This window comes from Caloenas nicobarica, chromosome 2, assembly GCF_036013445.1.
Source record: "Caloenas nicobarica isolate bCalNic1 chromosome 2, bCalNic1.hap1, whole genome shotgun sequence".
NCBI classification, from domain to species: Eukaryota; Metazoa; Chordata; class Aves; order Columbiformes; family Columbidae; genus Caloenas; species Caloenas nicobarica.
Window position 1 is genome coordinate 49,894,077 of NC_088246.1, and position 13,153 is coordinate 49,907,229.

A 13,153-nucleotide genomic window follows, 5' to 3' on the forward strand; every position below is an offset into this window, starting at 1 on the left:
CGCAACCTCAGAAACAGTTGAAATAATACAGAGCAGAGGGAGAAATGAAAGAGGATTCAACTGACCAGCAGTTGATTCCATGTTAGCTCAGTTTCAAGGGAGATGAGGTTTGCGTAGACCTCTGCTCAGACATGACATGTCATTAGTGTAATGAATTTATTGATCTCCGTCTTGCCTCCGTTCTTATGTTTCAGTCTCGTTTAACCTTTCTCATGTATTCACTTGTGACATGAGAGGGGGAAGAATAGAATGGGACCAGCCATTCCCTCAAGGCAGTGGAGACCCTCTACTGTAAGGGGTTAAAAAGAAGAGAGTACAGTGACTCCTTCAGCAATGCTGCCAGAGAATTATGACTTGTGATAATTGTTTCATGGCAGAAGGAGGCAATAAATAGGTTTCTTCAAAGTAAAAAATAACTCATCTAGGAACCAGGTTATCAAAAGAGTCAGAACTTCTTGGTGACATAAGAAGGGAACGGTTATGACTCTAACACATGTGAAATCAAGGGCAGGCCATTGTTGCTTGTCCTCCTGCCAATGCAGATCTGTAAAAAGCCTGGGTCCATCTTCCCAGTAACCTCCTTCTAGGTGTGGGCAGGCTGCACTTAGGTGTCCCCGAAGCCTTCGGAATAAACAACCTTATTCCCTTGGCCTTTTCTTTTGGGTCCTGTCTGCATTGCAGTGGCTGTACATGCGGCTGGGAGGCTCAAAGCCCTGTTCCACAGTGGCGTGTTCCTCTGTTTCACATGAAACAGAGGGGTGTTTCGCTATGGACCCGTTTAGTATTTGGAGGAGAGCTGATGCTAAGCTGATTCTAAACTTCTATGATTAAAAGGCCATTCCCAGCTTTTATCAGGTAATGTAATCAAAGAGCCTAAATACGGGTTGCCATGGAGCAGTGGCGGCTGTTAGCGTTTTAACAGTTGCCATTTGCAAGGAACTAGTTCCACCTTTGCGCCAGAAGTGCTGTAAATCTCATCAAGACATAAGACAAGGAAAAGGCATGAGGATTTCAGTGGTGATTGCTATCTCAGATAGTAGTTAGAAACTTTGTTAATTCAGCCAATTTGTGGTGAGATAAGATGTACGTGCACAGCCCTTTCACTCACCCATCCACTCATGTTGATCCTCTCACCACATATTAACACACCAGACATTTCTGGCGGTCCAGCAGATATTAATTTTCCAAAGTAAAAACAACATAGGAGGTACAAGAATGTACTGTACACAGGAGAGCTTTCAGTACAGTTTAAATGCAGCCAGTTTCTATGAAGTGGGTCAAAAACAGTCACGTTGTTAAAGGATACACTTTAGACAGAAAAAAAATAATCAAAGGATTATTTTCAAAGCAGTTTGTTGCAGATAGAAAAAGTACCTCATCTGCGAAAGGGCTGGAGAGTCTCTTTTGTCTACTGTTGCTGAAGTTAACTATGGTTAGTTTTGGCATGTTGCTGTTTAAGCTCCACGGCTGGTGTACAGTTATCACTAATAAAACACACTGGTCATACCAGTGGAAAATTCAACAGTTTAGTTTATCCTGCTGTAAAAATGTAATGAAATGTACTCTTTTGGGCTTGATTTAGAAAAATCGCCACTGACGTCAGTTCCATAAATTAGTAATCCTATGTTAGACCAAGGTCATTTTCGTATTAAAAAAAGAAAACACTAAACCTGAGTTCAAATAACACTGACAGATTGCTCTCAACTCTAGACAAAGATGGGAATTTGCAGTTCTTGACATAGAAGAATTGATAGGCGTTTCTGAGATGACAGCATGCAGTAAGAAGGCTTTCTACTGCAACTATGTAAATATATTTTAATCATGATCAATAATCCTACCACAGTCTTACCCAAGTCATTGTGAGGTTTTACGGGTGAATTTTTTTCAAAGTGGACAGCAGTCATCTAGGTCTAGCAATACACATGATTAATTTTGCAGTAAAGGCCTCTTTTGGGGCAGAAAATTTCTATCATCACAAATCATTCTGCAGCTTTTTTAATTGACTAAATGACCAAGGGAGTTAACCAAATGCAAGGGCATTTGAACCCAGCCTTAGGAGTAAAAGGTTGGTACTTTCCCCTGTTCCTGCATCCTTTTGGTGTGTTTTTTATAGAAATACTGAAAAATGCTGACTCTTCAAAGCAAAGGAAAAAAAAGGAAGAAAAAAGGTGGGGTTGTGCATTGTAGGTAGCTGTGAGAGCAGAGTGTGGGACTAAAGGATCACATAGGCCTCTGCTGGTCTCGTTTCTTCTGTTATTTCCTTGCCATGGGGAAATACATCAACAAAAGACTGCAATTGTTTATTCATACCGGAATGCTGTTCATGATTTACCTCCTCAGCCGTTTCAGCCTTGATGGTCTACTGTATAAATATGTATTTGGACAAATTGGAATAGCTATTTTTTTTATGAAATAGACCATAAAGCCTCCTGTGGAGTTTTTGACACCACACCTTGTAATGTGTATGATACCAGGCTGCACTATGCAGCAGTTATGAGGAAAGTACCCTATGGCTATGCATTTTTTTACAGAAAAGCTAGTGAAATTCTATTGTGCGTGTTCTGTAGCTAGTTTTCAAAAGTTAATAATGTGCTCTGTTTGATTTAGGGCTTAATTCAGCATATGGGCTAATTGCATTCTAAGTCTCATTTTATTTTCAAAATGCTGAGATCTTTTTGAATTACAGATGTGCAACCAGAACACCCTTAACTGGTAAACTTGTATTTTTTCCTCTCTCTCCTTACTTAGAAACTGTCCAAACCAATTTTAGTTATAATTTAAAGTGTATTTTTCTTGGCCACTCTTAACTAGCTACAAGCCCAGAAGAGTGTGACCAGACATCTGGACATCTTGGACTTCAATTGACTGCTCTGATCTCCTGAAAAAATAAAACAAGCTATTCCATGAGCACTAGAGCTAACAAAACCTGGTTTCCTATGGATTTGTGTCCCATTTCCTTTATATCCCAACAAATAATAAACTCAGCTAGAGACAATATATCCTGTGGCTGCTCTGGTGCGCTAATTGCCCAGCCAATATGCTCACGCTTTCTGGCTGGTCAGGATGTGTGTGCTGACTGTCTGTCTGGCTTCCACCAAGCAGTATATATATATATTGCCTTTCTAGATAGTTTAAATACTGCCTGGGGGGTGGGGGGACATTGGGTAGGAGGCAGAAAGGTACTTTGTGACAACCACTTATTTCAATAAGTGATTCTTACCTTTGCTCAGCATACTACTACTAGAAAGTCTTTCAGACTTCCATCTTTCAGACTTTTAGACGTTTATCCCTCTGTTTTGGCTAAAACAGGTTGTGATTTCATAAACTTTTTTTTTTTTTTCCCCTTATAAGAGTACGTTCAAACTTAAGGAATGCTAAAATGTTCGTTTCCTTGTTATTGCTTTTTCAGCTTCATTTTTTGTACAGATAAATGCTTTTTCAAAAATGGTGCTCCTTGGCCACAGTTACCTTCCCTGTTACCTTTTCTAATGAAAGTCACTATTTCATTTGAAGTGGATGCATGATTTGTAAATGCAAGGGAAGCGTGCCAAGAGTTCTATAGTATTAACTTTAAAACCTAAAGAAAATTATTATTAGTTTGCAAGTAAGCTGTAGAGCCTTAGGTGGGAGCTGAGCAAACTGCATGAATCATGCATGTAGTTTAGGACTGTCAAATGTAAAAGCATGAAGTCCATATTTACTTGCCTAAAAAACCAATGTGAAAACTGCTGAGCTCCTAGAAGCTTTTATGTAAGCCAGAAGTTTTGAATACTGATTTGGGAGCCTAAATGCAGGATTTCCAAAAGAGATTTAGTGGTGTTTGCAGCCAGTTCCCAATAATGTTTAATCAGAGTTGAGTGCCTAAGGTGCTTTGAGAATCGCAGCCTCCTAAACATAGCTCTGGGGCCCTCGTTTGAAAAACCTGTGTTTTTCAGGGACAGAGAAGGAATCGGTATATTTGCCTTCATGTGCATATGTAGATGAACAAAAGAAGAACTCAAAGGTAATGAATAGTTCAAAACAAGCAAGAGGCAATGGTCTTTCATGCACTTTGCCCAAGGATGTTGTGGATGCTAAAAACATTTTTGGATTTAAGGGGAGACTGGACACACTCGCTGAAAATAAGTCTGTCAAAGGTTGCTAAATAAAGAGAAACCATGTCTAGCTCAGGAAATCCCTAAGCCGAAAATAGATGGAGGCTGGCGGAGTCTTAGGGGAAGTATTGTATATATTGTATATAACTGCCCTTTTCTAACTCTACCAACAGCTGATAGAGACAAGGAGTATCCGCAATGAGCTGGGAACAATTTACTGTAGGTCACCCATGACCCTGTGCCTTATTAGCACAAGCTAGCAAAATTCATATGCCAGCGTTTTGGGGAACTTGGCTTTGGCAATGCAGCAACACCTCTCCATCCATTATGTCCAAATAGAGGTGCAAGTCACACACGATCCTAACTAGAGAACTGATGCTTCCAATAGATTTCAAAAACAGCCAAGAAGAAAGACTTGTTTGTTTCGAAAGGGGAAAAAAAAAAAAAAAAAAGAAAAGGGATGGGGGGGGGAAAGGAAGCAAACCATAAAATACTATGTGATTGAAACTCTCCCAAAAGGGAATAAGCAACAACCCAAAATCTAAAAATGGCAGGACCTCTTTTCATGTTGCCTGTCTTTTGCAGTCTTGTTACACCCAGTATTTAAGGTTTATTTCTAGGCCAACAAGTTCTTCTCACTGGCAGTGCCTGAGTTATCACACACACTCTTGCAGGGTGTGGATTTTTTTTTTTTTAAACCCACAATTTTAGCAAACCTTTCAAGAATGTTTTACACAGTGATATCAGAGAATCAATTATTCAGGCTGGTTTTAGGTAGATTTTCCTTCCCCCATTTCCTTGGTTATTAAAGAAAACAGCGAAATTTGGATCAGACATTCAACTATCCAGTCCAAAATATATTCTTTTTTATTTTAACTGCACTGCATCAAGTTGACATACGATGTGACACGATGTAACATAACATAAAACAACATTACTGTGCATAACACATTGGAAATTAAAAATAAATATTTCCTTTGGATCCCATTGGTACTATCAATTTTACTTGCATATCTCTGAATTATGTTTGGTCCTCTCATGTCTTGCCTCTTAGCGACTTGCTTAGGTGAAGAACCAGCCTCCGCCTCCCAATATGCTAGTTAACAACGTCTGTATTCTTGGCCTCTAGAAAGACAGACAAAAACCAATTTTATACTCTGAAATCTTCACTGAGCAGGCAATAAAAATGTATCTTAATGTTCATCATACAGGTTATTACATGGGTACATAAGGAAATCAGAAACGTGTTAGTATGATTTAGTGATGGTAAAGTCAGATGGTCTCCATGTAAAATCTACAGATCTTTTTCCCATTGGTAAAAATCACATTGGTGATTAAAAATAATCTGTTTCCTTCCAATTTGTGGAGAATCAATTAACCTTTTTATGGACTGTGGAAAACAGTTAGTGATATCCTCATTGGTATCAAGGAAAAAATGAGACTCTTAGAATTGCACATTTTTAAAAGCACTCTCTTAAGTGTCTTGCTTTTTGGGCTCTGCTTGAAGTCCATCATGCCTGATTTCCAGAGGTGTTGATCAAATGTAGTTCACTTTGACCTTCTAATGGAGCTGTCAACATTATGTCCTTGAGAAATCAAAACTTTTGATCCCTAGTTGTCCGACACAGTGAACAGGCACAATAATGGTGCCAAGACTAGTTACTGACTTAGCTAAAGAAGCATGCATGTGGCAAGTTAGGGGTAAAGAATGAATGTCCCAGGTACCAGCTCAGTGGTGGAACTGCACCATGCAGTGAGGGAAACTAGGGTTAGACTTCAGGAAGACCTTGCTCACACTGAGGACAGACGAGCACTGCAACAGGTTGCCGGACGCAGCTGTGGAGTTGCTGTTACTATTGCTTTTTAAGAGCAGGTCGGATAAATGTCTGTCAGGAATAACATAGGTACAGGTGATTCTGCATCACAGCCAGAGAAGGAAAAGGTTATGTCTCCTGGGGTACCCTTCAGCCCCATTTTCTGTGTCTCCATGTAGATATCCTTGGATGGTCTTTAGCAACAGCTAGAAAAACACCAGAAATGTCATATGTGCTTTAGCACAGCACTCTGCCTAGGCCAAAAAACCTTGCTGAGAAGGGTGTATTGCATAGTCAGAGCTGTATTGCACTCCACGGCAGGAATTCCCTTCCTGTTCTCTGTAACATCCGCGTTCCCTTCTTTTTTGTAGGTTTGAATTCGCCTTTTTTTAGCTGCCTTTTCAGGCGAGCCATTGTTGGATATTATTTTTTTTTCAGTGAATAAATTGTATTCTCTGTTACTCTCCCTTCCTTTGTTGGATTTTGGGTTTTCTTTTTTTTTTTTTTTTTTTTGATTGATGCTGTTCACAGCTCTCTGATTACTAAGTCAAATTTTGTTACTGTACCAAGCTCTCCCCCTAAAACAGGCATCGTCTTTCAAAAGCAGCCTCAGCCCATGGGTATCCAGCTGGCAGTGGCAGTGTGCATTTCTCTGCCTTGAGACTCCTTCTTCCAGGAACAGCAGCAATGTGATGTGGTTAGGACCTATTGTTATACCAGAAGGCTGCAATGCAAATAAATTTGCTGCTCTCTTTGATTGCGAGGCAATTCAATCAATTGCTGGGTAACTGCAGGGTAACTCAGTATCGTTGACATGAGCGTGGAAATGTTCTGCCTTTGAGCTGCGGCTTCTCTCACCAGCGTATGGCTGCAAGCTTCAATAAGAAATCTCCCTCTGTTTGTAATGATGCAAATGACTGGTAGAGGTACCGTGCCCTTAGTCGGTCATTGCATCATGTTAGTCATGTACCACTGGCTTTTAGTGAGTAGCATGGTAACTATAGCTATACAAGTCAGTTGTGTATAAACAACATATATGATAGCTTGTAACACTAAATAAAGGTACTGGTTCTATATATAATTTGGGAAAAAACCCCAACAAACATAAATATATGTATTTTATAAATGTACAGTATTTATAAGTATGTCTATGTATAATATGGACAGAACCAGGTCATGCTGAAGTGATCCAATCGCTTTTAATTTCAGGGGATCACCCCCGCCTAACTGGGGACATTTAAATTAGCCTCAAAAATATACATGCAGTATTTTGAATTCTGCTTCTGTTAGTGGATTGGGCTTTGCTCCCACAACACAACTTAAGGGTGGGAGCTCATCCCAGGGGAATTTAACTGTCTGAGAGAAATGCCTGTAGTCTTAGATACTCGTTTGCGCTCCCACAGCTGGCAGCAGAGGGACAGGCTCCTCCAGAGAGTAATTCTCTACATATTAAAAGACATTTCTAAAACTGGTGAGATGAAAGACTTTCTAGTCATGTCTGTTTCTCTCTGTCAGTGAGAGGGAGACTGGATGAATTGATTGGACCAGACATTTCAAGTTTGGAAAGCTGAAGCTAGGCGAGAAGCCTCCCATCATGCATCTCCAGAGGCGCGTGGGCTCTGTGAGCCCAGGGCTCTGCCTGCTCTGCTATCATGAGTGGGGCTTCTATTTTCTGGAAATGAAATAATTTGAACAGTTTCACAAGCATTGTAATAATCTAAGCTGTTCAGGCGGTATGTTATGTTTGAGGGACAAACACATAGGTTGGAAGATGTGTCTTTGGTTCCTAGCTGCAGGTTAGTCTTCCTATCCTGCCCCAAGGATCAATTGGCCTTTAGTTCCTACCAGCTTTGGGAAAGACTTCTAAATCCATGAAGCTTCTGTTTCTCAAAAACATATGTTCCTAGTGGGCATCAGCCAAATCTGCCCTGTAGGGCAGACAAATTAGGTGTGAGAGCAGCATTCTTATCAACTGTTTGTTTTTTTTTTTCAAACTTTGATTGATCCTGATATGGCACTTTTGTTTCTCACTCACCTGCAGAGCCTGGAGTTTGCACTGTATTTGGAGACCCTCACTACAACACTTTTGATGGACGGACATTTAACTTTCAGGGAACATGTCAGTACGTTTTGACGAAAGACTGCTCCTCCTCTGCCTCGCCCTTCCAGGTGCTGGTAAAAAACGATGCCCGTCGGACCCGTTCTTTCTCCTGGACAAAGTCAGTGGACCTTGTGTTGGGCAGGAGCACTATCAGCCTCCAGCAACACCTCACAGTGAAGTGGAATGGGACACGCATCTCACTTCCTTGCGAGACACCGCAATTTCAAATCGATTTGGATGGTTATTTGCTGAAAGTGACAACCAAAGCAGGTAGGGCAAGTGTGTGTGTCTGTGTGTCTTTTCTCCCTGAAGAACTTCTTGAGTGCAACATGAACAGCAGTCAGTAAAAAAGCATGATAGCAATAATAAATGTAGTTATAGTTCTTTAGAGATCTGAGGAACCCAAAGTGATTTCAAAACCGCTGCAGCCCACAAGCAGACAGAGATCCCAGCTGTGAGTTTGAGGTCTTTGCAGAACATTTGCTAAGCTATGTTTCATTCTGCAGCTGACAATTAACTGCCTGCATAGATGAATGCGCCATGGTTTTCACTTCCAGTAACTTAGAAGTGGCTTATGCAGAGTCATTGTTTGGTACTTATAGATAAGAACAGAGAGGAGATCAGTTCTTAAAGAAAACATTCAGTTTTTTTCCCAGTTGCAACAATAGACATGACAATGTAAGTCAGCAATTATATAAAATCATAGTTACTAATGACTGGAATGAGTTCAAGATGCCAAATTATGGAAACATTTCACTGGGGCTACCCAGCAAAATGGAGGTCCTGGCTTGAAAACCAAAGCCTAATTTGCTCTTCAATGCCATCTTGTTGGGTTTGCTTTGTGCTCGAGTAAGAGTTTGTCTGCTAGGAACAGAAAGTCCACAGCACCAGAAGCAAAAGGAAATCATAAATATCAGAGAATCTAGTAAATTATTTGTAGAAACAGAGAGGGGAGATAGAAAACTCTTGGAAAATACATTAATTGTCAAAATACCAAACCAGAGGACTTACATTTGTTTTGATAAACTGTTCTGAAACTATAGTATCCTTGCATAGATAAATACTGAGGGGAAGTTTAAAATTTTCTCATTAGCATGTGTTAGGTACTACTGTAGTCCTGAGAGATTTCACTTACACAGTGAAGCACTGTTTCAGTGAGAATACTATTTACTGTTAATTCAATTAAATGCCATGTGAAAGCAGTGAAACCAATCTTTCTTATGGAGTGATATGGTCACATGCACGACGCATAGTCATACTCATTATCTAGCATCATATTTTTTCAAGGGGGACACTAGCACCCACTGTTGAGCTGAGAATTTAGACACCTGTTCGTATAACCTCTGGAAATGTAAGTCTGCATAATGTGGATCCCAGCTCTGGGCTCATTCCTCAAAGTGGCAATGCAAATTTTTGTGGCTGTCTGTAAAATGCACACAAGTTGACCATTATTCACAACTTTTAATTAAAAGCATCTTGAGGGTTTCTCTTTGCAGCCAGCTGAACACTATGAATTCTGGTGATGTGGATTTCATTAGCCAACCACAGGCTAAGGAAAGGTTTTCAATTGAAGACGAATGACAGCTAATCCTGCTGCTATTCCATTTGTCTCTGGTGCAACCCTAGTAAACGAATACACACATCCTTGTCCATGTGTTGGCAGAGGGAGTGCAAACATGGCATATGACAACATACCAAACAGGGTGTAATCACTGCAAATTATAGCCTAGATAATTCCTCCCCTTAATGGAGCAGGATCAGGTTCCTCTCACTGAGTGCAGCATGATGGGCCAAGTCCTCCTTTCCTCAGCACAGAAGGAATGGAAAGAGGCCGAACAGCACGGCTCCATTTTGCTGGGAGAGGACGAGCAGCAGAGGGGCTGTAGAAAGCAGGAATGTGCTGAGTAGAACTGGTTTGTTCCACAGGAAATTCTGAGTGCTGGGGGGGAAAAAATGGAGAATTTTCTCTGTTTCAGAATGAAATACGGATTTTTAAAAAATATATTTTTTCCCAGTATAGGATGAAAAAAGATGGGGAAGGAGGCAGTAGTGAAAAATAAGCAAAATCTCTGCATTAGAAGCAAAATCCAAAGTAAAACTGGGCCAGGAAATACAGGGTCTGGTGCTTACAGATCAGCCAGCATTCCCACGGCTTTTAGTTTTATTTTTGCAGAGCTGGGAGCTGAGCCCTGGAATAAAGCAGGGGAGCCCAAAGCTTCAGGAAGCCTTGTGGTCCCTGGCTACAGGGCAATCGGCATGGCAGAGCTGTCCTGGAGTTGCATACCCTGAGAGCCCAGGCTTCCAGGCAGCCCACCAGGCAAGCTGGCAGGAAACCAGCTTGGAGCCTTGCCTGTGCTGCGCTGGAAGTTCATTGAATCCGATATGTCTCCCTGAAGCATTTTTCTGATGAATTGGCATTTTCCAGTGAAAAACCTGTTTTGTTGCTAAATTCCTCACCAGCTGTAGCTCTGGATGCCATGCAGCAGCAATTCTGGAACCCTGCACTTGCAGGTGCTTCATAGTGGGTGTGGCTGGGATGGTGCTGAATCCTTGTCTAAAATTCGTGTGTTAAAAAGATGAGAGAGCAGAGGGTGACAGGGCTGGTGTTACTTATCTGTATTGCATTTCTTGTTGTTGTTGTTTCTGTGCATGAAGCTGCCTTGCTGAGGTTTTTCTCTAACATGTTGGCACCAAATCTTTAGGGAAGAGTGGTCTGCCACTTCTCGAGGATGCCTTTGCCATAAAAATCATGCAGAACAATTGACAGGAGTTCCCAGCATGGGGAACTCCGTATGTGATGTGCATAAATCCAGAAGGATTTTTCTAAAATGCAATAGAGCACATAGTGTGCCAAGTCAAGAAATCAAGTAATAAGTTGGTTAAGCATCCTTCAAAGAAAGGTGAAAACTGGAAAACCCTAAAAAGTAACTCAGAGAATACTGCTTTTCTGCACATCCCCAGATGGGACAGATGTTGCATCCTTTGGCTTCATATCTCTTGAATTTCGATCCTTGTCCAAGTAAATGGGAAACTCATCCATTTTGGGGGGGAGCAAAAGCGGGGCAGAGGCACCAAGAAAATCTTCCAAACAAACAATTTCTGTCTGCCAAGGAGATCATTTCAAACATCGCTCCATAGAATAAACCTGCCTGTCACAGCTCTTGTTGGTTTACAGAAAACAAACGGATTTTCTGCTTGTGAACAAAAAAAAAGGCACACACTTCACAGTGCAATCAGGCCCCAACAAAATTATGCCTGCAGGAGTAAATACCCTTCCTCATTACCCCAAAAGGGAATAAGGTTTGTTATGGACAGAAACCTTTAGTCTGTTCATCAAAACTACAAATTACCCTTCCATCTGAGCAATTACAGCAGAATATAGTGTAATTACACAATACCCAGCTAGATGAAAGTACATCCTTTCATAGTAGTTAAACTGTGAGTCTCTTCAATTAAATCCAAGAATCAAAGCAGGAATCTCTAGATTTAAAAATGTGCATTTTTATATGCTGAGATGAAAAGTCATAATTTTTTATTATTCTTGTCCTCATACCTAGAGTTCACAGAGCAACAAGTACCAAGTAGATTAACTTGAGTCTGACAAAGGACACACAAATATTCAGGATAATTTTATAGTTAACCTTTTGTAATGAAGTGAGTGATTTCTCTGAAAGTCAGTGAGTCCTGGCTTGCAAAAAGCTGTAAAAAGAAAATTAAGACACAGTCATTAGCCAGTCTTCTGTGACTCTGCTTAAAGTCAGCAGCTTCTGAGGGAGCTTGTTTGAGGAAGAAGTTGAACATCGCCTTAAAATCTGGAGCTATTTTCTGAAGAGAACTGTCTGAGAATTTAGATCTTGATGCTTCAAGCTTTGAGAAAGTTTATATGATTCCCAAGTCTGAAAAAAATCTTAGTTTATAAGTTAATGGCAAGGTTTTTCTAAATGCCAGCACAGCAGTATTAATCTGGTGTCTGCAAATCAAGCTATGTTTTGTTTTGTTCAGCGTTGTCAGAAGCAAAGACAGCTGGAATTCGAATTTATCCAGGAATGATAATGAATGAAGCAGCTTAAAAGGCAGCTTTCCTCCTTGCCACTGTGCTGGCCTCGTTAATAATTGTAGTCTTTCACAATTTTTCAGTTGGCTGGATGTGAAGTGCCTTTGGAGGAGGACACAGTGGCCCTGCCCATGTTGGGTTTGTTAGATAATTTGAAGCTGCTTTCAGGCATAGTCAGCTCAGGACATATTTGTGCTATCATCGCTAACCTATAGTGATAAGAAAACATGATGCAATAGACTGTCGTGACCAGTGATGCAGAATTTTCTGCACAACCTTGCAGGTACATCGTTCCCCAAACTCTTGGTGACATGATGTAAACCACACAAGCGCCAGGACAGCATGTATCAATGGCAAAGCAGCCCTTCTATAGCCATAGTTGCTGTTTGAGCCTCACCCTGTTTGTCTGCGGTGCAGATAGGGATTGTCACAGGAGACAATGGGATATGTTGCTAAAGGAAGGGTTCCAGCTTTGAACTGAGTCACTGGTATGTTAATTACTTACATCAGGATAGAGCAGGATTTCGATCACATAGTGTCAAGCACTGATTTACAAGAGGAAAGGGTGGTGGTGCTAAGCCAGCGCACACAGCAGATGTAGAAAGCTGGAGTGAAGCCCTGGTCCTGCACTGTGGAGTGATGCTGTTTGGTATTCTTGGCAAGGCAGGGAGAAGAGGGTAAAGTCTGGATTGTCCCATTTAAAAGCAGGTTCCTGTGTTTATGATTAGTTAACTGCTGCAAACAGGTACTTTATGGGAAGAAATTAATGTCAGAAAAATTATTTGTGATGATCTTCAGATGCAGGGTTACTGCAGAGATGTGAGGTAGTAGCATTCATCAGATATTGGAAATATTATAATTAAAAGAAAGGCTATTTTTGGGTAAAAGTTAAGCAGCTTTCCCTTATGATACACATATTTACTCCTCAAAGGATGGAATTCATTTAACTTACAACCACTCAGGTAAAAACTGGAAGTTTAGTTTCCACCTAATCTCTGGGCCCTCTAGAGTATCACTGGAAACAGAAAGGCATTCAGAAGGTAGTTTATTCCCTTTGCATTAGACACCCGCGTTGTGACCCAGAGCTGCC

At 40.8% G+C, this 13,153-nt stretch overlaps 1 protein-coding gene across 1 annotated transcript in view; it reads left to right on the forward strand.

Annotated features, from left to right (window-relative positions):
• Window positions 1–13,153, forward strand: part of BMPER (BMP binding endothelial regulator) — a 147,039-nt gene that overhangs the window by 88,131 nt on the left and 45,755 nt on the right. The window contains exon 12 of the mRNA XM_065629282.1: window positions 7,950–8,279. Coding sequence (XP_065485354.1) covers window positions 7,950–8,279 — 330 coding nt within the window. The remainder of the gene's footprint in view (window positions 1–7,949; window positions 8,280–13,153) is intronic.